This window comes from Sus scrofa, chromosome 14 (assembly GCF_000003025.6).
Source record: "Sus scrofa isolate TJ Tabasco breed Duroc chromosome 14, Sscrofa11.1, whole genome shotgun sequence".
Taxonomy (NCBI): Eukaryota; Metazoa; Chordata; class Mammalia; order Artiodactyla; family Suidae; genus Sus; species Sus scrofa.
Window position 1 is genome coordinate 40639778 of NC_010456.5, and position 25011 is coordinate 40664788.

The following is a 25011-nucleotide window of genomic DNA, read 5'->3' on the forward strand; positions in this document are numbered from 1 at the left end:
AACCCTGGATCCTTAACCCACTGATGGAGGCCAGGGATCGAACCTGCGTCCTCATGGATGCTAGTCAGATTTGTTTCCACTGAGCCACTATGGAAACTCCTTGCCTGCTTTTTATATAAAATTTACATTCATGTTTGAGGTCACAAACAGTACAAGTTAAAAATAAGTCTGGTGCCCTGCGGCACCTAAAGCTCCGTTGGCCTCTGCCCACCAACACCACTCATTTATTTCCCCCTCTCTACTGCTTCTTCTCAGGTAGGAGGTAGAGGGGCCCCTGGGCTGAGAACAGCTGGGACTTTTTAGGCTGAGTAAATTGGGCCTGTTTCTCTTTGACACGTCAAGGAGAAAGTTGATGGCGGGGGCTGAGCTCTGCTGCGGCAGAAAGATAAGATATGACTACATCAGTCACCCCTGGGGTCAAGGAGAGCTCCACAATTACACATGCACAGTAAGAACCCTAGGGCTCAAAAGGGAGCGGGCGCCAGGCCATAATAAGTCCTGATACCATCCTGGCATCCTTTGCTCTGAAATCCATCTTTGCCAAAAGATGCTCACACTTATCAGAGAGGGCCTTGTGCTCAATCAGGTGTGAAAAATAAAACAAGATAATGGTCTAAAGGTAAACAAAGACCTGGAAGAACTGTCCTGTGTAAGTGATTTAGATCACTTCTCTGGCGAGCTCCCCACTCGGGGATGCCCGTACTCCCATTCCTCTTTAGGGTGTGTATTACGTTTTTGTTTTAGACTTAAATAAACTACTATTCTGGGAGTTCCCGTCGTGGCGCAGTGGTTAGCGAATCCGACTAGGAACCATGAGGTTGCGGGTTCGATCCCTGCCCTTGCTCAGTGGGTTGAGGATCCGGCGTTGCCGTGAGCTGTGGTGTAGGTTGCAGACGCGGCTCAGATCCAGCGTTGCTGTGGCTCTGGCGTAGGCCAGTGGCCACAGCTCCGATTCGACCCCTAGCCTGGGAACCTCCATATGCCGCGGGAGCAACCCTAGAAATGGCAAAAAGACAAAAAAAAAAAAAACCCCAAAACAACAACAACAAAAAAAACACTACTATTTTCTGCTCTCCCACATGCTGTACTGTGTCTCTAACAATAAACTTTATATCCATTTCACAGTCTTTGCCTCCCTGAAACACTCTTGCTTTCAACAGGGGGCAAGAATCAGGGAAGTTCTACTTTTAGCCTCTAGCTTGTGTCTAGGATTCCTGGTTTTCATCCAGGCTGCCCAGGTTCAATTCCCGAGCAGAAAACTAAGATCTCGCTCCAAGCCATCACTCATGCCGTTTCTCCAAGATCACTTCCTCTTTTCTTTCACTCAGGGCTGGTGCCTGGGTAGGGCAATAAAAAGTGAAGAAGCCTCAGACAATTTTCCTGTGATAGTCATTCGTTGGCTTTAAAGAACTATATAGATTATGGGCTTTCCTTTGAATGCATTTCTTTTAAATACAAGGTAACATTTGAAAGACTGTCTCATTTTTGATTGATCTACAGGAAGCAGAGCAAAGTACTGAAGGAAGACAGAACTTTTGACATGTGGGTCAGTGCTGGGGACAGACACCTGGCTGAGTTGTGGGGGAAGAAAAGGCAGCTGGAGGGATGTATGGATGCCTGGGTGCACATGGGTCATGCCCGGGAGCCTTGGAAGTCTGACTTATACCTGTGACAATGGAAACCTTTGCTGGACAAGTGAAATTGCCAGTTTCTTGGGCAGGGTGAAGATGTCCATGGTGGATGCTAAGGACCAAAGGCAGGGCACAAGAGCACAGTGACCCCTGTTCCCGAGGGGCCTCTGCCCCACAGGTAGGAGTGAGACCATACCAGGACAGGGAAGCAGCAGTGCCACCCTACCTTCATGCCCTTTGAGGGAAAGAAATCTTCCTCCCAGCAACCCAACTCCCTTGCAACCTCTTGGCACAAGAATAGGCGGGGATTTGATAAGATTTCGGGTGCTACCTACCAGGAATAAATACAATAATGGGATGGAGAGTGTGTGGGAGGAAACACTGGCATCCCGAAGTCAGGGGAGGTCTCAGTGAGTGATGAAGGGAAGGAGCGCTCTAGCTGAGGGAAGGATGACTGCAAAAGGCCAGAGGCAGGAACCTGACAGAGGTGCTGGAGCTGCCCCATGAGTAGGCTCAATAGTACCTGCAGCTGTCCTGCTAAAACTGGGAGGCTACTACATACTGCAGGTAACCACCATTCTTAACCCACTAACAAACTTTATAGCCTACCTTTTTTTTTTTTTTTTTATTGTCTTTTTGCCATTTCTTGGGCCACTCCTGCGGCATATGGAGGTCCCAGGCTAGGGGTCTAATCGGAGCTGTAGCCGCCAGCCTATGCCAGAGCCACAGCAACACAGGATCTGAGCTGCGTCTGCAACCTATACCACAGCTCATGGCAATCCCAGATCCTTAACCCACTGAGCAAGACCAGGGATCGAACCTGCAACCTCATGGTTCCTAGTCGGATTCGTTAATCACTGTGCCACGATGGGAACTCCAGCCTACCATTTTTAATACTCTCCCTTTGAGGCATAATCATAACCAGCTCAACCTGCTTACACCAAACCGACTTGAAATCCCTAGTCGCTTTCTCATCAGTTAAGTCATATAGCACTTGTAATTGCAGCAATCCTAATCCAAACCCCATGAAGCTTTATAGGAGCAACAGCTCTAATAACTGGCCACGGCTTAACATCCTCTATGATATTCTGCCTCGCAAACACTAACTATGAACGCCTACATAGCCGAACCATAATGCTAGCCTGGGGCTTTACAGACATTTTTACTGCGTGAGGTTGGAGCAAGGATAGCAAGTGCGTGGTGGGCGCGGAGTCGGGGAAGTAGAGGGCATAGGCCCCAGAGGGCATCTCACTCAGCTAAACTGGATTTTAGGAGAGATCAGCCCACCCTCGAAGAGTTTAAAAATCCTGAGTGCACTCCGAAAGCGGGACAGTTAAATTTTAGCTCCTGGGAGGGAGGCGGGACTCGGGAGGACCCGCCCCCGATGCCTGAGGGGCGTGGCCTTTGGCTCGCGCCGGCCCCGCCCCCCGCGACCCGGAACCTTGCTCACTGTTGAGAGGTCTCCGGGTAGCAGTGCAGTATTGTCACCTGACTCCGGTCTCAGTCCTTCATGGCTGCCGCGCTGCTCGCCCGAGCCTGCGGCCCTGTCCGCGGAGGTGAGTGCAATCCGCCTCCACACAGTGGGGAGGGACCGCGACCCTGTCCGCCGTCGGGCTTGCGTCCCGGCGATCTGTTCTCCCCTGCGGCCTGCGGGTGATTCTCCTCTGGTTGCGCGCGGCCTTTGCCCCAGTTAGGCTGCTCCTCGCGCCTGCGTAACCTCACCCCTTCTCTGACCGCTATCCCAATTCCCACCGCTGCATCCACATCCCCTTTCCCTCGTTGACCCTCCGCGGAGCTTGAAGGTGCGCCCTTCTTTAGAAGCCAGGCCTGGAATTGAACCCAGACTCTGAATATGTGACCTTTGGCAGACGCTCAGCCCCTGTCAGCCTCAGCTGCCCCATGTCTAAAATGGCCAGTGTATTACTGTTATTCTCATAGGGCTGTTATAAGGATTAAATCCCAGAGTAGGTAAAACACTAGTACAGTGCTGGCATATTACAGGTGCTCAGTAAGTATTAGCGCTCGTTGATGATTTCATGCAGTACCTTTCCCATATTTTCATTTCTCTCCAGCAGTGGCAGCAGTGACACTTGTGGCCAGGGCTTCCTTAGCCTGGTCAAGACCCACTTACCCCAAATACAAACAATAAAGGGAACCCTCATTGAGAGCTGTCTCTGCCAGAGCCTGTGCTGAGTGCTATAGTTAGTGACTCTTTGCCCTCCCAGCCCAGGAGCTGAATGCTGTTTTCTTCTGCATTTTAGAAAAACCCAGGCTCAGTGAGGTTAAGATCCTTGCCTCAGGTCACAGAGCTGTGCTCTTATTATTGGTGTTGTATTGACAACTGAGTCGGATGGTTGTACAAAGTGTTTAGTAAGCAGAGTAAACATTCAGTTCATTTCTCAACAGCAGTGCTATTGATATTTGGAGCCCATAATTCTTTGTTGTAGTATCTGTCCTGTACAGTGTTAAGCAGTGTTTCTGGCCTCTAGACACTCCATACCAATAGCATTCTACTCTGCTATTGGGGGAGAATATCGTCTGTGTTGGAGAACCACCCAGTTAGTGGATCCTTATTATTATTTGTGTTTTTAGAGCCACACTTGTGGCACATGGAAGTTCCCAGGCTAGGAGTCAAATTGGAGCTGCAGCTGCTGGCCACAGCCACAGCCACAGCAACGGGGGATCTGAGCCTTCTCTGCGACCTACACCTCAGCTCATGGCAACACCGGAACCTTAACCCACTGAGTGAGGCCAGGGATCGAACCCGGATTCTCATGGACACTAGTCAGAGGATCCACAGTGGGAACTCTTGTTATTATTATTATTACACAAGACCTCTTGGGTCCCCCTTCCACTGACTCCTGTTCTTCTCACTGGCAGCTCTCTGGCCTCGGGACTGTCGTCGCTTGCATACCATCTTCCAGTCTGTGGAACTGCCTGAGACATACCAGATGCTGCGTCAGACATGCCGGGATTTTGCCGAGAAGGAGCTGGTTCCCATTGCAGCCCAGGTGGACAAGGAACATCGCTTCCCGGAGGCTCAGGTGAGAGTTCCAACCTCAGCAGCCTATGATGGGATCTGCCTTCGGTCCTAGGATGACTGATGACAGTGACAGAGGCACTGAGACTCCTCCAGTCGAGGAACCCTAAGCAGGAGTGGGGTCCAGGGACCCAGCAATTGCTTGGGAAGTTTCTCTTGACCCACTCGAGGCCTATAGCCAGCATGTGACTTCTGGAATAATAATAATGGTAGGTGTTGCTATGCTTACTGTATACCGGGCATTGTGCTGATGATAATAGTTAAGGCTGATAAAATGCCGACCCCATGTTGGGCATTGTTCTGAGTGCCAAGATGGGTTAGCTCATCTCTTTCTCACATTCTCACGTGGTGAAGATGTCTATATACCCTATGGTCCAGTTGATGCAACTCAGATTGAGGAGTTTCAAGATCATGGAGCTAATGAACTGCAGAGCTAAGGCTCAAGTCCAGGTCTGTCTGCTGCCAGCTGCTGAGATCCCAGTCAGTCCCTCCTTTCCATGCCATTGTATCACTCTGCTTGTAATTACACCTTTGAGATGTTCCTATCCATCCCCTGGCTTGGTGAGATGTCTAACTCGTGGTATAGATACTCGATAGATATTTGTTGAGTCTGTAACTTGTGAAAGAGCAAATCTACCAGGCCTCTTCTCCGCACTTGTTTTCCAGTCTGAGGAATTCAAGAGTTGTGATCACAGGCTCTGGGGCCACTTTTCCAGCTTAGCGAGTATTATGTGTTCATAGCCTATCAGGCATTGTGCCAGGACTGTGGGGACACCTAAGGGGCTCAGAGTGAGGTAGGCAAGTGGCATTCTTGGCACTAGAATTAGTTGGGCATCTTGTAGGTGTTAAGTGTTGAACACATGTCATCTCATTTAGTCCCAAGGACCTCCTCACCTGCAATTTTTTTTTTTTTTCTTCTGTTTTGGGGCCACATCCTTGGCATATGGAAGTTCCCAGGCTAGGGCTTGAATTGGACTACAGCTGCCAGCCTACACCACAGCCACAGCAAGGAGGGATCTGAGCTGCATCTGTGACCTACACCACAGCTCACCAGATCCTCAACCCACCGAGCAGGGCCAGGGATTGAACCTGCATCCTCATAGATACTAGTTGGATTCATTTTTGCTGTGCTGCAACAGCAACTCCCCTCACCTGCAAATTTAATCTCCATTTGGCTTCCTGGAATGCTTGCAAGGATTATGGGAGATCATGTCTGTCACGTTCATGTTGCCTAGTACTTGAAAAATAGTAGCTATTAATACTGTTAATGTTTTTATTATAGTTGAGAGGTAATAAGAGAGGTGAAGTGATTTTCCAAGGCTGACTGGTCTCTGGAGCTAGAAATTATACCCCAGTATGGTTGGCTTCAAAACCCCTATTCCTTCCACGAGCCATGTGGTTGTCCCAGAAGCTCAGCTGGCAGGCTGGGAAGCCCTATTCTAGTTGGGGATATTGTCAGCAAGGGCCTAAACTACCCCTGTACCCTCCATATCCATATACTCTGGTATTGTTCTCAGCAGTTTTCCATGACATGGCTGTGTGTTGGGGTTTTTCCTGCTAAATGACAGACTATATTCCCTCAAATTATTTATTATATTAACAACATAGATTTGCTTTGGGAAAGCTGGCAGTAGAAATAGGATTTTTTTTTTTTTGGCATGCCTGTGGCAGGTGGAAGTCCCCAGGCCAGGGGTCGAACCCATGCCACAGCAGCAACCCAGGCCCCTGCAGTGACAACACTAGATCCTTAACTGCCACGTCACAAGAGAACTCCCTAGAAACAGGCTTTATATCAACCTACCGTTAACTAGTCCTCTGGCTTTATAATGTCTTGCTTTATAGGGGTGAGGAATTTACAAGTTAAATAGTGTTAGAAATGGGGGTTCCTGTTGTGGCTTATTGGGTTAAAAACCCAGCTAGTATCCATGAGGATGCAGGTTTGGTCCCTGGCCTTGCTCAGTGGGTTAAGGATCCAGCATTGCCACGAACTGTGGTGTAGGTTACAGACGTGTCTTGGATCCCACATTGTTGTGGCTGTGGCTGTGGCTGGCAGCTGTAGCTCCAATTCAACCCCTAGCCTGGGAACTTCCATATGCTGCAGGTGTAGCCCTAAAAAAAAAAAAAAAAAGAAAGAAAGAAAGAAAGAAAGAAAGAAAAATGCTGAAATAGATGTAGTGATTTTTAGTGATTTCTAATATTTTCTCCCGGAGAATTTTTTTCCCCCAAGAAGACTGGGTTTATTAGGGGAGGTTCAAGGGGAGAGGATTGGAGAGATGGGGAGACCAAGGAGGTGGAAGGTTAGTGCTCATTTCTGCTCGCTTGGCTGTTTTTGTAATCTGAGTTGAATTTTTGTCTTTCTGTGTCCAAACCTCACCACCCCTCCCCCAAAAGAGAAAGGAATAGTCATGAATTTACAATGCAATTATGTTATAAAGGGAAATAGGAAATAGTTGGTGTTTCCAAACCAGCTTTGGACTCTGGAACCTGGAAATTATATGTACTTATTTATATGTGTGAAACTAAACCTGATTTCTTCTCCTTCAGTCAGTGAATGTGTATTAAATAATTTTTTAATCTTTAGTTTATTCTTTTCTTTTTATAGCCTGCACCTGTGGCATATGGAAGTTTCTGGGCTAGGGATCAAATTGGAGCTGCACTTGCCAGCCTTTGCCACAGCCACAGCAATGCTGATCCAAGCCACATCTGTGACCTACCCCACAGCTTGCAGCAATGCAGATCCTTAACCCACTGAGTTAGGTCAGGGATTGAACTGCATCCTCACGGAGACTATGTTGGGACCTTAACCCACTGAGCCACAATAGGAACTCTTATTGAATCACTTTAACATATCCGGTGTGCAACCTGCTTTTCCTGTTCTTGCCCTGTCTCAGATAGCCACATAGAAACCTCTTTTTCCTTCTTCCTGGGATGCGTGGGCCCTGATTAATACCACCTGGAAGCGACCCCTGCATGGCACCACCTCTCACTTCTCCCAGAGGGAACTCATCTCTCTTTGTTCCAGGAGCATTCTGTTCAGAACCCCAGCTCTCTGGAAGTGCTTGTCACATGATTGCGTGTGAATATGTCATAGGTCCAGCAGTCAGCTTCCTGAAGGCAGAGATTGGTCTTGTTCACACCCCTGCCTCCCTGTCCAGCACAGCATCTCTCTGCCCTCGGTAATGCTCGACATTCAGCAGATGTTTGCTGAATTTAATGGTCTTGCACCCCGTGGTTAAGTAATCCTGATTGTCCTTATTGTCCCAGCACTTAGCACACACTGACACAGAGTAGGATCTGGGGAGGTGGCTCCCAGGGCCTCTTCCCTTGAATAAGCAAATATCTTCATCAAGGTAGGAAGTTCCTTTTGACTCTAGTGAGCATAGGCAAACTCAGGAGAAATTTGATTTTTTTTTTTTAAATGTGAGCTTTCGAAGTGACTTCAAAGCACTATTTATATGAGTACTTTCTATATTTTCTTTTCTTTTTGCTTTGTAGGGCCACACCCGCGGCATGTGGAGGTTCCCAGGCTAGGGGTCAAATCGGAGCTATAGCTGCTGGCCTACACCACAGCCACAGCAAAGCAGGATCTGAGCCACGTCTGTGACCTACCCCACAGCCCATGGCAACACCAGATCCTTAACCCACTGAGCAAGGCCAGGGATCGAACCCACAGCCTCATGGTTCCTAGTCGGATTCATTTCTGCTGCACCACGACAGGAACTCCTATGAGTGCTCTCTAAATGTGTCAGATATGAAGGCAGCAGACACTGAAGGCTCGCTCTGCTAGGAAAGGGGCCTTTCTCTTTCTTGCCTTTTCTCTTGGGAGTTTTGGAGACTATCAACGTTCTCTTGTGGCTCAGTGGGTTAAGGATCTGGCATTGTCACTGCAGTGGCTTGGGTCGCTGCTGTGGCACAGATTCGATCCCTGGCCTGGGAACTTCCACAGGCTGCAGTTCGCCCAAAAAACCCCAAAAAACCAAAAACATGCTTAGAACGGAAGTGATTTCTATAGCTGGACACTTGGTGGTTTTTTTTTGTTTTGTTTTGTTTTGGTTTTTTTGCTGCCACTTTTATTTTGTTTTAGGGTTCCTTTTCTTTTTGATCAGATTGCCGCTTCTCTCCACTGCCATCCTGTCTCCAACATTTTTCTAGCATGTTCCTACAGCCAGCCAAGGCCTGTTGACAGAAATCGCAGGTTATATTTTAGAAGGAGAAAGGTTGAGGGGAGTGGTTTCCTGGTAAAGTTGGTTGGGTGTGGTCATTTTTCATTCTTCCAGCTTTTTATCCTGGCACAGAGAGAACCTTCAGGTTAGTTCCAGGGCAGTGGAGCTGTATAGGGGGATGAGTGTCAGGAGTTCTGGCTTCCTTGTGGGCTGATGCAACCTGATCCTGGGTGTCCTGGGAGGCTCATCATGTGCACGTGAGCCCCAATCTGTAAAATGGAAACGGGGTAATCCTTGTCCTGCCTCCACTCTGCCCAGGAATTCTGGTTCCCTTTCTGTTTCTAGGGGTGAAATGGAGTCATGGCGTGATTGGCTGATTGGTCATTGATCCCGGGTTTGTGAAGTGAAGATAGAGGTGAAGAGGAGGGTGTGTCTTGTGTCCTGGGGAGTTAGGTGGTGCATGGAAGGTGAGGCTTTTTGGCCAAACAGAAAGTGAGGTCCAGCAAGGTTCCTATCTAGGCCTGAGCCTGAATCATGGGGACCTGTGTATTTCTGGCACTGGTCAGAATGTGACCCAGCCTTCTGACCCCAACAGGCACTCCCAGTAAAATAGTTTCGACCTGCCCTTTTTTTTTTTTTTTTTTTTTTTCTGACTGTGCTTGCAGCCTAAAGAATTTCCTGGGCCAGGGATCAAACCCGTGCTGCAGCAGTTACCGGAGCCATAACAGTGACTGGATCCTTAACCCCCTGAGCCACCAGGGAACTCTTCACCCTGCAGTAGGTTCATTGGATGCTTTTTTTTTTTTTTGTCTTTTTGGAGGGGCTATTTCTTGGGCCACTCCCACGGCATATGGAGGTTCCCAGGCTAGGAGTCCAATCGGAGCTGTAGCCGCCAGCCTACACCAGAGCCACAGCAATGCAAGATCCGAGCCGCGTCTGTGACCCACACCACAGCTCACGGCAACGCCAGATCGTCAACCCACTGAGCAAGGGCAGGGATCGAACCCACAACCTCATGGTTCCTAGTTGGATTCGTTAACCACTGTGCCACGACGGGAACTCCCGTTGGATGCTTTAGGTGTGGGTCAAAAGGGGCTCTGTTCTGAGGCTGTGCTTGTGCTGGCACAGAGCTCTGAGTCCCAGGTCCTGTGCAGAGGGGCTCCCCAAACCACTCTCTGTTCCCCACTCTGCCCTCTTGTTGACTCCTGCCTACTGCAGTAATGCAGCTTTTCAGAGCAGCGTCACCCCCACTTTCCCCAGGTGAGCAGTGACCACAGAAATTTTTTTAAGCTGGCCTCAAAATGACACATCCATGGTAACTGAGTCCCATTTGTCACTGTGTACTAGCTTCCGATTGCTGTTGTAACAAATAACCACAGACTCAGGGGCTTAAAACAGTACCTTTTTTTAGGGCCACACCTGGGCCATATGGAGATTCCCAGGCCAGGGGTCAAATTGGAGCTACAGCTGCTAGCCTACACTACAGCCACAGCCAGATCTGAGCCAGGTCTGCGACCTACACTACAGCTCACAGCAGCGCCAGATCCTTAACCCATGAGTGAGGCCAGGGATCGAATCTGTAACCTCATGGTTCCTAGTCGGATTTGTTTACACTGCCCCACAACAGTGGACCTCCCCAAACAGTACCCATTTAGTGTATGATCATTCCTCGAGGCCGGAAGTCCCAAGAGGGTCTCCCTGGGCTAAAATCAAGGTGCCGGCCCGCAGGGCTGTGTTCCTCTGGTGGCACTGGGGGAGGCTCACTTCCTTGCCTTTTCCGGCTTCCAGAGGCTGCCTGCGCTCCTTGGCTCCCGACCCCTCCAGCCAGGGCACCTCTTCTTCCAATGTCACATCTCTTTCTGTGCCCCTCCTGTCTCCCCTTTTCCCTCGTGATGGTATTAGCCCCCCCCAACCCCGCCCCGAATAATCCAGAGCAGTCCCCCTGCCTCAGGATCCTTAGTTTCATCTCATCTACAAAGTCCCGTTTGCCACATAAGGAGACACAGTCACAGGCCCGGGGGATTAGGACATGGTCGTCTTTGGAGGGGCTGTCATTCTGTCTCCCCCCGCACTAGCCACCTCCTCCCGTGTTACACAGGAGACCCTGAAGTGGATGAGACCCACCCCAAGCATAGAACTTTACAAGCCTTTCCCATGGGAACAGTTCCAGGCAGAATCAAACAAACAGTTTCACAGAGGAACACAAGTTATTTGGGAAGGCCAGCAGGTCCACAGGGGCCCCTTCTCCCAGACATCACTGCCCAGACAAGTCAGCCACTTAATGATAATTGTTGTTCGCTGATCACTCACCTCGTGCCAGGCACTGGGCTCAGCATTTTATTTATATTGTCTTACTTAGTCCTTAGAACAGTACTATGAAGTAAGTACTATTTGGTAGGGTGCGTGTGTGTGGGGAGGTAAAACTTTTATAATCCGGAAGTAATATTCACTATAGGCAAAAGAGAAAATACATCAAACATCCTTATTGGTTTGCTTTGTTTAACTCAAAATAGTCTAAGAACATGGTTGCAGGAATCAAGTTATATAAAATGAGTTTCTTTTTTTTCAGTTGAAGTATATAGTTGATTTACAACATCACGAAAGTTTCAAGTGTGCAGCACAGTGATTCAGTCAAAATTTTCTTTAAATTCTTTTCTCTTTCTCTCTCTCTCTCTCTTTTTTTTTTTTTTTTTTTTTTTTTTTGTCTTTTTGCCTTTTCTAGGGCCGCACCCTCGGCATTTGGAGGTTCCCAGGTTAGAGGTCTAATCGGAGCTGTAGATGCCAGCCTATGCCAGAGCCACAGCAACGCGGGATCTGAGCCACGTCTGCAACCTACACCACAGCTCACGGCAACGCCGGTTCCTTAACCCACTGAGCAATACCAGGGATCAAACCCGCAACCTCATAGTTCCTAGTCAGATTCATTAACCACTGAGCCACAATGGGAACTCCTCTTTTACAGGTTTCTTACAAAATATTGAGTATAGTTCCTTGTGCTATACAGTAGGACCTTGTTGGTTATCTCTTTTATATGTAGTAGTATATATTTGTCAGTCCCAAACTACTAATTTGTCCCTTCTCCTCTTTCCCCTTGGTAACTGTAAATTGGTTTTCTTTTTTTTGGTCTCTTTTCTAGGGCTGCACCTAAGGCATATGGAGGTTCCCAGGCTAGGGGTCAAATTGGAGCTGTAGCCACCAGCCTATGCCAGAGCCATAGCAACTCCAGATCCACCACAGCTGATGGTAACACCAGATCCTTAACCCACTGAGCAAGACCGGGAATCGAACCCTTGTCCTCACGGACACTAGTCAGGTTCGTTACTCCTGCACCACCATGGGAACTCCCATAAATTTGTTTTCTATGTAAGTCTGTTTCTGTTTTGAAAATAAGTTCATTTGTATCTTTTATTTTTATTTTTAGATTCCACATGTAAGTAATATCATGATATTTGTCTTTCTTTAGCTTATTTCACTCTCTATGTCCATCCATTTTGCTGCAAATGGCATTATTTCATTCTTTTTATGGCTAAGTAATATTCCATTGTATATATACCACTTCTCTATATATTCATCTGTCAATGGACATTTAGGTTGCTTCCATGTCTTGGCTATTCTAAGTAGTTATTTGTAGACTTATTAATGATGGCCATTCTGACTGGTGTGAGGTGGTGCCTCATTGTAGTTTTGATTTGTATAAAATTATTTTCTCTGAAAAGCAGCAGTCCTCCTAACCCCCTAACCTGCTCCCTAGAGGCCATTGGTTTGGGTTATTTCTTTTCGAAGCTGCATAGGTTCTTTTGTGGTCCATGTTTCCCAGGTGGGAAGCAGGCTGACAGAGAGTGAGCAGTCTGTTCTAGGAAACAAACGAAGGTCTGAGCTGGTGGAGGTCCTGGAGTCACTGCTGGGTTCCAGCCCCAGCCCCACCATTCCAAGCAGGTTGCTTTATCTCCTGGAGCTCCGGTTTCCTTATCTCTGACATGGGGTTGACTCAGCATTGTTCTCACAGAGCTTGGGAGAAACTCAAATGAAAGAGTACACATAAAGCACTTAGTGTTTGGCTTATAGAAGGCACTTGATCGTTAACCGTTGCCACTACCAGTATTCCAAGTCAAGAAGTCCGAGCTCTTTCCCTTTACTCATTTCTTTCACTGGCACTGGAATATATTTTATTTTATTTATTTATTTATCTTTGTCTTTTTGCCATTTCTTGGGCCGCTCCCACGGCATATGGAGATTCCCAGGCTAGGGGTCGAATCAGAGCTGTAGCCACCGGCCTACGCCACAGCCACAGCAACGCGGGATCCGAGCCATGTCTGCAGCCCACACCACAGCTCACGGCAACGCCAGATCGTTAACCCACTGAGCAAGGGCAGGGATCGAACCCGCAACCTCATTGTTCCTAGTCGGATTCGTTAACCACTGAGCCACAATAGGAAATCTCTTGGCACTGGAATATAGCAGTGAGCAAAACCCACATAGTCTCTGCTCTCGTGGTCAGGGAAAAAGACTTTTATCAGAACAAGCACACAAATAGGTTTGAAATTACAGTAGTGCAAGCACCTCTGAGGAGACACACAGGTGCTGAATGAGTGTATGATTAAAGGATTTGACTAGTGAGGTCAAAGATTGTCCCCCAGAAGAAGTATTGCTTGAACTGAGACCCAAGCGTGGGAGGAGATAATAACCAGTTGATAAAGGGCATCACTGATTGGAAATAGCATGTGCAAAGGCCCTGTGGTGGGGAGGGGAAGTGTGTAGTGCCGGTAAGGGACTGAAACAAGGTCTGTGTGGTGCTCTGCTTCCCTGCTCTGCGCCTTACGTTGGAGGCCCCTGAAGGTTTCTTGTGTCTGCTCAGTAGCTGTGGCTGTGGACAGAAAGGTGAGTGAGGGTGAAGTGTGGGGATAGAACAGCTTGAGTGAATGGTACTGTCATGCAGACTCAGCTGAGGCTGCACCTCCAGTCTTGGGGAGTGGGTGGATAGGGCCACATGACCTGAGTTTCTACCTCAGGGGCAGGAGGATTTGGGGTTGGAGAGGGTGGGCACTGGCCCCCTGGCAGCTGCCCCTTGCCATGACATCCTTCTCTGGGGCCAGGTGAAGAAGATGGGCGAGCTGGGGCTCATGGCCATGGATGTGCCCGAGGAGTTAAGTGGTGCCGGCCTGGATTACCTGGCCTACACCATCGCCATGGAGGAGATCAGCCGGGGCTGCGCCTCCACCGGAGTCATCATGAGTGTCAACAATGTGAGTGTCCCTCCTGGGCCCTGGAAACACTAGTGGAAGGAGGCTCCCGCAAGTGGGCAAGTCCTCTGTGGCCCTACGCCTGGGGCACAGCCTGGCCTTGGCCCCTCTCCTACCCCACCGCCTCTGGACTGGCCCTCTGCGTGGGTCTCTGGAAAGAGGGGACCTGGGGAGTGGTGTGCGGGCAGGCACGCGTGCTGAGCTAAAAGGCCTCCGACTGTCCCCGCCCCCCCCAACTGTCCCTGCCCCTCCCCCCACTGTCCCCACAGTCTCTCTACTTGGGACCTATCCTGAAGTTTGGCTCCAAGGAGCAGAAACAGCAGTGGATCACTCCTTTCACCAGTGGTGACAAAGTTGGCTGCTTTGCCCTCAGTGAACCAGGTACCACGGTGGGATAGTGTCCACCCCTGTCCCCTCACCCCAGAATCAGGTTGACAGACTCAGACTGGCACTGGGCCAACTGGGGCAGGGGCAGGAACTGAGCAGGAGGGACTTGGGCTCTGGGTCTCTTTGGCTTGAAGACCCCCCTTCCCTGCCCCTGCAGACTCCCCCAGCCCCAGCTCAGAGAGCTTTGGGAGCTGGTCTTGCCCTCAAGCCATCTCTCTGGAACCAGACCCTGATTCCTTGGACCTGGGTCTGGCTCACAAGCCCAGAGTGAGGCTGGGTACCAGGTGAGTTGGCAGCATACCCTGTGGGTAGAGGTGGTGGCTGACTCTGAGTCTGCGTGTGGGGCAGGGAACGGCAGCGACGCGGGGGCTGCTGCCACCACCGCCCAGGCAGACCATGACTCGTGGGTCCTGAGTGGCACCAAAGCCTGGATCACCAACGCCTGGGAGGCCTCGGCCGCCGTGGTCTTCGCCAGCACGGACAGATCCTTGCAGAACAAGGTGGGGACCCCAAAGGTAGAGTCAGGGAGACGGTCAGGGTTTCTAGATGCAAATCTCCTTGGCCCAATGGAGCTGTTTCCTCCCAGGGACACTTGCCCTAGTCGCTTTCCTCCCCGGGCTGCGCCCTCCCCAGAGGAGCCAGCAGAGGGCGCTCCGGCTTCGGTTCTGAGGGAGGAGGAGGTTCGGGGAGGAGGAGGAGTTCGCGTCTGTGGAGGTTTGTGTGAGGGGCGTGGCTTTGGACGGCAAAGCGACAGTCGCTAGATGGTTCCTCCAGGGCATCAGCGCCTTCCTGGTTCCCATGCCGACGCCTGGGCTCACGCTAGGGAAGAAAGAGGACAAGCTGGGCATCCGGGCCTCATCCACCGCCAACCTCATCTTTGAGGACTGTCGCATCCCCAAGGAGAACCTGCTGGGGGAGCCTGGCATGGGCTTCAAGATCGCCATGGTGAGCCCAGCGGCAGGGATAGGGGCCCTGGGGCGAGACCCTAGCCCCCAGCCGGCTCACCACTGATCGGCGGTCTTTACAGCAAACCCTGGACATGGGCCGCATCGGCATTGCCTCTCAGGCCCTGGGCATTGCCCAGGCCGCCCTGGACTGTGCTGTGAACTATGCTGAAAACCGCAGGGCCTTTGGGGTGCCGCTCACCAAGCTCCAGGGCATCCAGGTAAGGAGGTGCAGCCTTGCCTGGATGCTGGAGGGAGGGAAATTGTGCCTTTCCTTGCTTCTTACTGGACAGCTTTCACCTGCTCACATGTCCTCCATCCTCCTCCCTCCTGCCTTTGCAGGGAGAGGGGAGGGAGGGCAACTACTGACTGATGGGGTGGGGCTGCATTGTTGTAGTTCAAGTTGGCGGACATGGCCTTGGCCCTGGAGAGTGCCCGGCTGCTGACCTGGCGCGCTGCTATGCTGAAGGATAATAAGAAGCCATTCATCAAGGTGCCTGTGGGGCAGGGGGCTCCCCAGGCACGGCCCAGAGCTTTAATGTCAGAGGGACTGAGGGAGACGTCTGGGTGGGGTCCCGGTTCCTTGGGCCCATGGGGTGGCTCTCCCCAACCCCGGGCCCACCCTGTTGTGGTCCGTGTGCTGGGGGCTCCCCTCCAAGGTAAAGTTTCTGACACCACCATTCCCTATGGTTAGGAGGCGGCAATGGCCAAGCTGGCTGCATCGGAGGCTGCAACTGCCATCACCCACCAGGTGGGTGTCCCAGTATGTGGGCCAGGTGCCTGGGCAAGTCCCCAAAGGTTTGAGTAGTGGCGGGTGTGCCAGCTGCCCTTCCCCCGCCCGAGCCTTCTGTGTGGCAGGCCCTGCCTTGTCTTTCCTCAGGAATGGCGAGTCTTCTCCCTCCTGAGACCCTGCTTTCCACTTTAGGCCATGCAGATCTTGGGTGGCATGGGCTATGTGACAGAGATGCCTGCTGAGCGGCACTACCGTGACGCCCGCATCACTGAGATTTACGAAGGCACCAGTGAGATCCAGAGGCTGGTGATCGCCGGGCACCTGCTCAAGAGCTACAGGAGCTGAGCCCTCTGTAGGGCCAACCAGTGCCCTCCGGAGGCAGGGCTGGCCTGAGGGTCACGGGAGAGGCGGCGGAGCCATGTGCCTTTACCCTGACTCCAAGTCAGGGGGCCACGCCTCCTCTTGCCAGGACTCCCCCAGAACCCAGCCCTTCTGGGTGGACCTGCCACTCTCACCCTCATCCACCCGGGAATAGACTGCCAGGGAGCACATCTCAGAGGAAGGAAAGGTGGGCCTGTGACCTGGCCTGAGGACCCCCATCTTCAGCTCAGTTTCTTGGCTTTGCTCCCTCTCACCATCACCTGTGCCTTATTTTCTTCATCTGGAGGCAGGGCCGTGGAAAGAGCGAAATTATCACTCAGGGACTCCCCAGCTCTGTTCTTTGTGTCCTGGTGCTCAGCATGAGACCCAGGTGTGACTGCTTTTGGCAGTGTCTGCTTTTTCCCCTGAGGTCAGAGTTCGGGAGGAGTAGTTTGGGGGCCAGAATGACCAGGCTTCAAAGCAGCAGAAATTGTGTTCTCAGGCCTCTGGCAGTCTTGGGGTTGGATCATTGTGGAAGCTGCCCTGCCCTGCGCCCCTTTAACCTTTTTTTGTCAGGTGTAAATAAGTGATTGGGGCCAGTCACATGTGGGAACTAAGTAATAAAGCATACCTGTCCCTAATTGTCACATCCTTGCTTGGGTGCCATTGGGGCAGGGAAAGATGGGCCTTTAATTTGCTGTCCTACAAGCTCCACCCTGGGTGAGTGTGTGTGTGAGTGTGTGTGTATGAGAGTCGTGTGTGGCCACAACCACAACATATGGAATGTTCTGAGGTCAGGGATTGAATCCAAGCCGCAGATGCAGCAATGCTGGATTCTTCAACCCGCTGAGCCGGCCTGGGGATCAAACTCTCCCCCCCCCCCCGCCCCCGCCCGCCACACACACCACTTCCCTGCAGCAATGTGAGCCACTGCAGTTAGGTTCTTAACCCACTGCACCAGAGCAGGAACTCTGTCTGTGAGGTGGGTTTTTTGTTTGTTTTGTTTTTTTAAGGGGAAGAACAAAGAGGCTGGGATTAATCCTTATCTTGTGACATTTCTTTATCCGGAGACAGGATGTCTCTGCATTACAATTCTCCATTCAGGTGGTTCATGGCTTGGGGGTCAGTGACACATTTTGCCCCAAAGAAACAACTTGAGTTTGTACATTAATGGCATCTATGATAGCAATTTTAGCACATTAACGATGTTATTGACAATAGCGATTTCAGTCATCTGACTGGTTTATTAGTGTTCATTTAGCACAGGATTGAGGTCAGAGGAGACAAGAAAGGAATAAAGTTTTGGAGAGGGAGGTTCATCATAAACGCAGGCATCAAGGGAACTGGATTTTAGGTGGACTTGGTCTCAGTCCTGGTGCATTGGGGTTGGCTTGGGGCCCAGGTGCCTTTCCCCACTTTTAACCACTGTGGCCCAGTGTAGGGAGCAGAGCTGCTGGAAGAGAAAACGAAACAGAGGGGAAAGAGCAAAGAGTTTCAAAAGAGGTGGGGGCCGCCCTCCGCAGGGCAGGAAGAGCTGGGAAGCTGATTGGTCTGACGTCTCGGAAGGGAAAAGAGACCGGGAACACGACCCACTTGGAGCCACCATCTCCAACCACGCGGGCTCTCGCCGGGAAAGGATTTCCCAGGAGTCTCCGAGGGCCGCCCGCTGTTGTGGGGCTGGGCGGGGCACCTGGCCGGGGTGTGCGGGGTCTCCGAGGCTGGAGGATCTGGCCCCTCCCAGCAGAAAGCTGAGGACCCGGTTCCCTCACAGCGCGCGCGGCTGGGCGGTGAGGGGCAGCAAGGATCCCGCTAACCAGACGCAGGGAACGGTGGAGGCTGGAGAAACCCTTTCCTGCCGCCCTGGTGACCTGCGCGTCCAGGTAAGCACCAAGCTCGCACTTCTGTGAGGCCCTGGGCTCGGCTGCGAGCCGGAGGTGCGGGGAGCAGCCAAGGTTGAACCATCCCGCCTGGGAGGCTGGTGAAGGAGGGTCTCTCCCTGAGTCACTGACCCCACGAACAGGAAGAGGGGCTCCACGGCCCCAGGACGTCTCCAGCGAGGGGGTCCTGGCTCCTGGCCCAGGTGAGGGTGAGGGGATGGGCGCGTGATTGAAGTGGTCTTTGGGCTTTTCTTACAGGCAGTTGGGGAGGGGCTTGAGGCTCAGAGGGGAACAGAGGGAGCCCAGCCTGAACCCAGCTCTCCTGCTCAGGACTCTGGCCCCTCCTGGCTGGTGTTAGGCCTACCTGCTGAAAAGCATCCAGGCCTCAAAGGGCCAGGCAGCTGGGTGGAGCTCCTCCAGGGCAAAGTGCTGGGGTGGCCAAGTCAGTCCAAGCCAAAGAATAGGTCAGTTTTCCAAGTGGTGGTCACAGCTGGGCATCTACTTCTCAGGTGGGGCTGGGAAGAGCCTTGGCCTCAGGACCCCAGAGGGCCACACTCCTGGGGTGGGCCTGGGACTCAGCCAGAATTCATACCGGGACTCGAACCCATCCGCACCTCAGATTTGGACTTGAACCCATGATCCCTAACTTAGGAGGGGGCTCGAACCAAATGTTTTTTTTTTTTAATTTTTTTAGGGCCACACCTGTGGCATATGGAAGTTCCCAGGCTAGGGGTTGAATCAGAGCTGTAGCTGCCAGCCTACACCATAACCACAGCAACACAGGATCCAAGCCATGTCTGCAACCTACACCACAGCCCATGGCAATGCCAGATCTTTAACCCACTGAGCAAGGCCAGGGATCGAACCTGTGTCCACATGGATGTTAGATTTGTTGAACCAACTGTCGTTTAATTGAAATCATTCACCTGGTGTCAGGACTTACTGAAGCTCAGGTTCTTTTGATTCTTCACAGAAGGAATTCAGCGTGAGGCAAAGCAGCAGGCAAAGAGTGAGTTTATTAGTATAGGATGCTTGTGAGAAATACAAGCAGGCTGGCCAGGGGATGCAGCTGTCTCAAGAACAAAGAGAGCTACATTTTAATAAAGAAAAAGTGGGGAGGGGAGAAGACCACCTTTTTCCTCATTTTTAGGTAGAAATAAGGCTCACATCGTTACTTCCTCTTTTGACTCTGATTTAATCAGGACTGTCATGGTGCTCTTTAAATCATATGTATATTGGCAAATGGTGGTAACATATACTAAAATATGGTATATGGTATATTCATCTCAGCTTTCCCTTTTCCAGTGGGCCCTTTTACTTAGTTTTTTTTCCCCTTTCAACAATATTTCTGATCTGGCCGCATGCAAAAATGTTATTCTTCATGTTATTCTTACATAACTCCCTTCATGTAACAAGAGTCAGACCCCATGTTTATTGTGTTGTGTTCTAACGGGGTCTGTGGCTTGAGTATGTCTGGTGCTTAGATGCACCTGGTCTTCCTTCAAGATAGTGCGGGTAGTTGCTAAGTTATTGGACTCTTTTTGAGTGGTCATGAGCTTAACAACGGTCTCCCAGACTCCCTCAAAATTCCCTTTTGGGAGTTCCCATCATGGCGCAGTGGAAACAAATCCGACTAAGAATCATGAGGTTGCAGGTTTGATCCCTGGCCTTGCTCAGTGGGTTAAGGATCTGGCGTGGCTGTGGCGTAGGCCAGCAACTACAGCTTAGATTAGACCCCTAGCCTGAGAACCTCCATATGCTGCAGGTGTGGCCCTAGAAAAGACAAAAAGACAAAAAAAAAAAAAAAAAAAAATCAGCAGCAATGGATGAGGAGTTTGCTTCAGGGGCAACGAAATGTTCAGTAACCAGATAGTGGTAAGGGTTGCACAACTCTGTACATGTACTAAATGCCACTGAATTGCACATTTTGTTTTAGAAAAATGGTTAAACTGTAAATTTTATGTGTATTTTACCACAATTAAAAAAAAAATCCATAGTAAGAAAACACTGAGGAAACCACATGTTAAAATAATACTCTTTGAAATCACTAAGTCAAAGGAGAAGGCATAATGGAACACAGAAAATTGAGTGATAATAAAAATACAAAGTATTGAAATTTATGAAATGAAGCTAAAACCATGCTTAGAGAAGAGTGCATAGCTTTAAACTCATTTCTTACAAAGACTGGAAAAAAAAAAGCAATCAACCAGGAAGTTGAGGTTGGGGGGAGGCAAATTAAATCCCCCCTAAAAGTAGAAAGAAATTATCAAATTAATTTAAAAACCACAATGCTGGGAGTTCCCGTCGTAGCTCAGTGGGTTGAGGACCTGACATTGTCTCTGTGAGGATGCTGGTTCGATCCCTGGCCTCACTTGGTGGGTAAAGGATCCAGTATTGCTGTGGCTGTGGTGTAGACCAACAGCTGCAATTCCAATTCGACCCCTAGCCTGGGAACTTCCACATGCCACAAGAGTGGCTGTAAAAACAAACAACAAACAAACCAAAAAGTCCACAAGGCTAAACGTTAGTAAAGCTAAAAACGGATGCTTTAGGAAGATGAAAATAATTGATAAACCTCAGCTTAATTAAAAAAAAAGATAAAGCACTAATAAAGTCAGGAGGAGTTCCCGTCGTGGCTCAGCAGTTAACTAATCTGACTAGGATCCATGAGGACGCAGGTTCGATCCCTGGCCTTGCTCAGTGGGTTAAGGATCTGGCGTTGCCATGAGCTGTGATATAGGTCATAGATGTGGCTAAGATCTGGCATTGCTCTGGCTGTGGCATTGCTCTGGCAGTGGTGTAGGCCGGCAGCTGCAGCTCCAATTTGACCCCTAGCCTGGGTCCCTCAAACAAACAGAAAAGAACCCACAAAAAACAAAAAAAAATACAAAAACCAAAATTAACCAGTCTGGACATTTCAAAAACACCAATGTCCTGAAAAACAAATTCAGTCTGAGAAACTGTCCTAGAATGAAAGAAATGAGGGACCTCTTAGCTAAATGCAACAGGTGATCCCAGGCCTTAAAGAAACTGCCATGAAGGACACTGAGAGGTCGGGCAAATCATAACTGAGGTGGGTTTGCAGACCCTGCCATGGTTACGCTTCCCAACTTTGATAATTGTCCCGCTGTTGTCTAAGTGAATGACTGTGACTGTCCCTCTTCTTAGGAAGTATACGCTGGGTACAAAGCAATCTGACGTCTGCAACGTACTCGAACATTTCAGGTTCAAGGGGATCCGGGGCAGAGGTCAGCATTCAGCTCTGAGCCAGAGAAGCGTCAGCTAGGGGAGCCCTGCTCCCTGGCACAGTGGAGCAGGTGGTTGACTCTCCGGCCACAGGAGAGGGAGATCCCCCACCACCACCCATGAGAACTTCTGGAAGCCTTGGAGTGCACACAAAGGACCTTGGCCAGTATGGACAGTATTGATAAGGATAGAGTAGGATATTAAATTACTTAGTTTGAAAATTCCATTAGGGGATTAAAGACCAAAAGGGAATAATTTTTTTTTGTCTTTTTCTAGGGCTGCATCTGCAGCATATGGAGGTTCCCAGGCTAGGGGTCTAATCAGAGCTTCAGCTGCTGGCCTACGCCACAGCTACAGCAACATGGGATCCGAGCCAAGTCTATACCACAGCTCACGGCAACGATAACCACTGAGCCACGATGGGAACTCCGCTACTGATTTTATGTTAATTGCATTGTGGTCTCAGAACATTTTCTGCATTATTTAAATTCTTTGAAATTCATTGATACTTGTTTCATGGCCCCCCATCATTTTATATAAAAACCAAACTTTTTATAGATTCTTTTTTCCACGTTGATACACATAGCTCTAGTTCTTTGATTTTGATTGCTGTGTGGTCCCACTGTATTAATTCACTATATTTAGGTAGTCTTCAGTTTTCCTCTGTTATAAACCATGGTGCAGGAGTTCCCATTATGGCTCAATGATAATGAATGGGACTAGTATCCATGAGGATGCAGGTTCCATCCCTGGCCCCACTCAGTGGGTTAAGGATCTGGCATTGCTATGAGCTGTGGCGTAGGTCACAGATGCAGCTTGGATCCCACGTTGCTGTGGCTGTGGTGTACATCTTTCCAGACCTTTTCCTGTGCATCCATGAATATCTCAGTTATGTATTTTTTCCCCACAAATGAGATGAATATTCTTTATATTTGTGGTCTTTACACCAAGTGACATTTCTGTATCCCTCCTTAGAAAGATTCCTGCCCCCCACATAAAAACACATACACCCCCCCCAAGAGTTGCTCAGCACTAGACAGAGGAGAGATTGCTCATGCAACAGCCAGCTTGTCTACACATATGCCTTTAATTAATTAATTAATTGTCTTTTTAGGGCCACACCCATGGCATATGGAGGTTCCCAGGCTAGGGGTCAAATCGGAGCTGTAGCTGTCGGCCTATGCCAGAGCCGCAGCAAGGCCAGATCCAAGCCTTGTCTGCGACCTACACTGCAGCTCGTGGCAATGCCAGATCCTTAATCTACTGAGCAAGGCCAGAGATCAAAACTGTGTCCTCATGGATACTAGTCAGATTCGATTCTACAGAGCCGCAGTGGGAACTCCCTTTTTTGAAATTTTTTAAAGTTGTGGTAAAATATACATAATATGAAATTTACCATTCTAACCATTTTTAAGTGTACAGTTCAGTGGCATTAAGTATATTCATGTTGTTGGGCAACCATCTCCACCATCCATCCCCAAAACTTTTTCTTCTTCCCAAACCAAAACTTTGTATCCATTTAATGATAACTTTCCATTCCTCCCTCTCCCAGCCCCTGGCAGCCACCATTCTTTCTGTCCCTATGAATTGGATTACTTTGGGAACCTGATGTAAGTGGGATCATACAATATTTGTCTTTTTGTGATGGCTTATTTCACTCAGCATAATGTCCTCAAGGTTCATTCATGTTGTGGTGTTTGTCAGAATTGCCCTCTCTTTAGGGCTATATAATATTCCATTGTGGCTCCCTGTTTTCAGTTCTTTTGGTTGTATACCCAATCCTTCTAGTCCACTATCTTTTTTTTTTTTTTTTGGTCTTTTTAGGGCCACATCCATGGCATATGGAGGTTCCCAGGCTAGGGGTCTAATCAGAGCTACAGCTCCCAGCCTACACCACAGCCACAGCAATGTCAGATCCGAGCTGCATCTGTGACCTACAGCACAGTTTATGGCAACGCCGGATCCTTAACCCACTGACCAAGGCCAGGGATCAAACCCACGTCTCCATGGATCCTAGTTGGGTTCGTTAACCACTGAGCCACGACAGGAACTCCCTATGGTTTGTTTATTAAAGGATTTTTACACTTAATACATTTGGTTGGTCTCAAAATGAAAACCATTTCATCTAAACACCACCACCACCACCACCAAAATCTAATTTAAATACCAAAGATGAACTTTACCTGCATTTGACCTTCCCAGAATTGTAACAATACAGTATGAAATCTTTGAGTCTAACTTTTTGCACTCAACATTGTGGGGTTCATCCATGACACCAAAGTGTGGTCAGTAGTTCATTCCTTTTTCTAGCTGTATATTCACTGTAAGAATATGCCATGTCCCTTTGACTGTTTTTGTTTTGTTTTGTTTTGTTTTTTTCCTTTCTAGGGCTGAACCTGCGGCATATGAAAGTTCCCAGGCTAGGGGATGAATCAGAGCTACAGCTGCTGGCCTACACCACAGCCACAGCAACTCAGGATCTGAGCCTCTTCTGCGACCTACACCACAGCTCATGGCAGTGCTGGATCCTCAACCCACTGAACGAGGCCAGGGATCGAACCTGTCCCCATGGATCCTAGTTGCATTCGTTAACCGCTGAGCCACAAAGGGAACGCCAATTCCCTTCTACTGTAGATGGATTTGGGGCCTGTTGCCAGTTTTTGCCTATTCCAAATGATGCCGATATGACTGTTCTTTGCCCGTGTCTTTGGGACACAGCACTCAGCTGTGCTTGACGCATGCCTGGGAGTTGAATTGCTGGTCATTGGATCTGTGTGTGTAGGAGCTACTGCCCAGCGTTTCTCCACAGTGATTGTACCTATTTCCAGTTCCACTGTGAGAGAGAGTTCCAGTTGCTCCACACCCCCACTGGCAGTTGTTACAAGATGACTTTTTTTTTTTTTTTGGTCTTTTTAAGGCTGCACTTACAGCATATGGAAGTTCCCGGGCTAGGGGTCAAATCGGAGCTGCAGCTGTTGGCCTACGCCACAGCCACAGCAATGTGGGATCCTTAACCCACTGAGCAAGGCCAGGATTTGAACCTGCATCCTCATGGATACTAGTCTGGTTCATTACCACTGTGCCACAAAAGGAACTTGTGAAATGCCTTTTTTAAGGGCAGGGGACAGATTTTTTTTCCCTAAAACTCAGTTTTAAGACTTTATTTTAGAGCAGTTTTAAATTCACAGCCAAATGGGGAGGAAGGTACAGAGAGTTCCTATATCCCACCCCTGCCCCCAGCCTCCACCCCCGGCCTCCCCATGCACAGCCTCCACTGTCAACATGCTCCCAGAGGGGGACATTTGTTACAAGCGGCGGCTCTACACTGACACATCATGGCCCAGAGTCGATGGTTTGCATTACCGTTCACCCTTGGCGTTGTAACTTCTG

The 25011-nt window shown here is 49.6% G+C and overlaps 1 protein-coding gene across 2 annotated transcripts; it reads left to right on the top strand.

Moving 5' to 3' along the window:
• On the top strand, nucleotides 3033-17145 carry ACADS (acyl-CoA dehydrogenase, C-2 to C-3 short chain). 2 transcript variants are annotated; one of them, XM_005670708.3, is made up of 10 exons: nucleotides 3033-3187; nucleotides 4512-4675; nucleotides 13928-14077; nucleotides 14344-14455; nucleotides 14810-14961; nucleotides 15236-15406; nucleotides 15489-15626; nucleotides 15803-15898; nucleotides 16100-16156; nucleotides 16286-17145. In XM_005670708.3, exons 1-10 carry the CDS (start codon nucleotides 3142-3144, stop codon nucleotides 16328-16330), a joined length of 1131 nt encoding a protein of 376 aa, XP_005670765.1. In that variant the 5' UTR covers nucleotides 3033-3141; the 3' UTR covers nucleotides 16331-17145.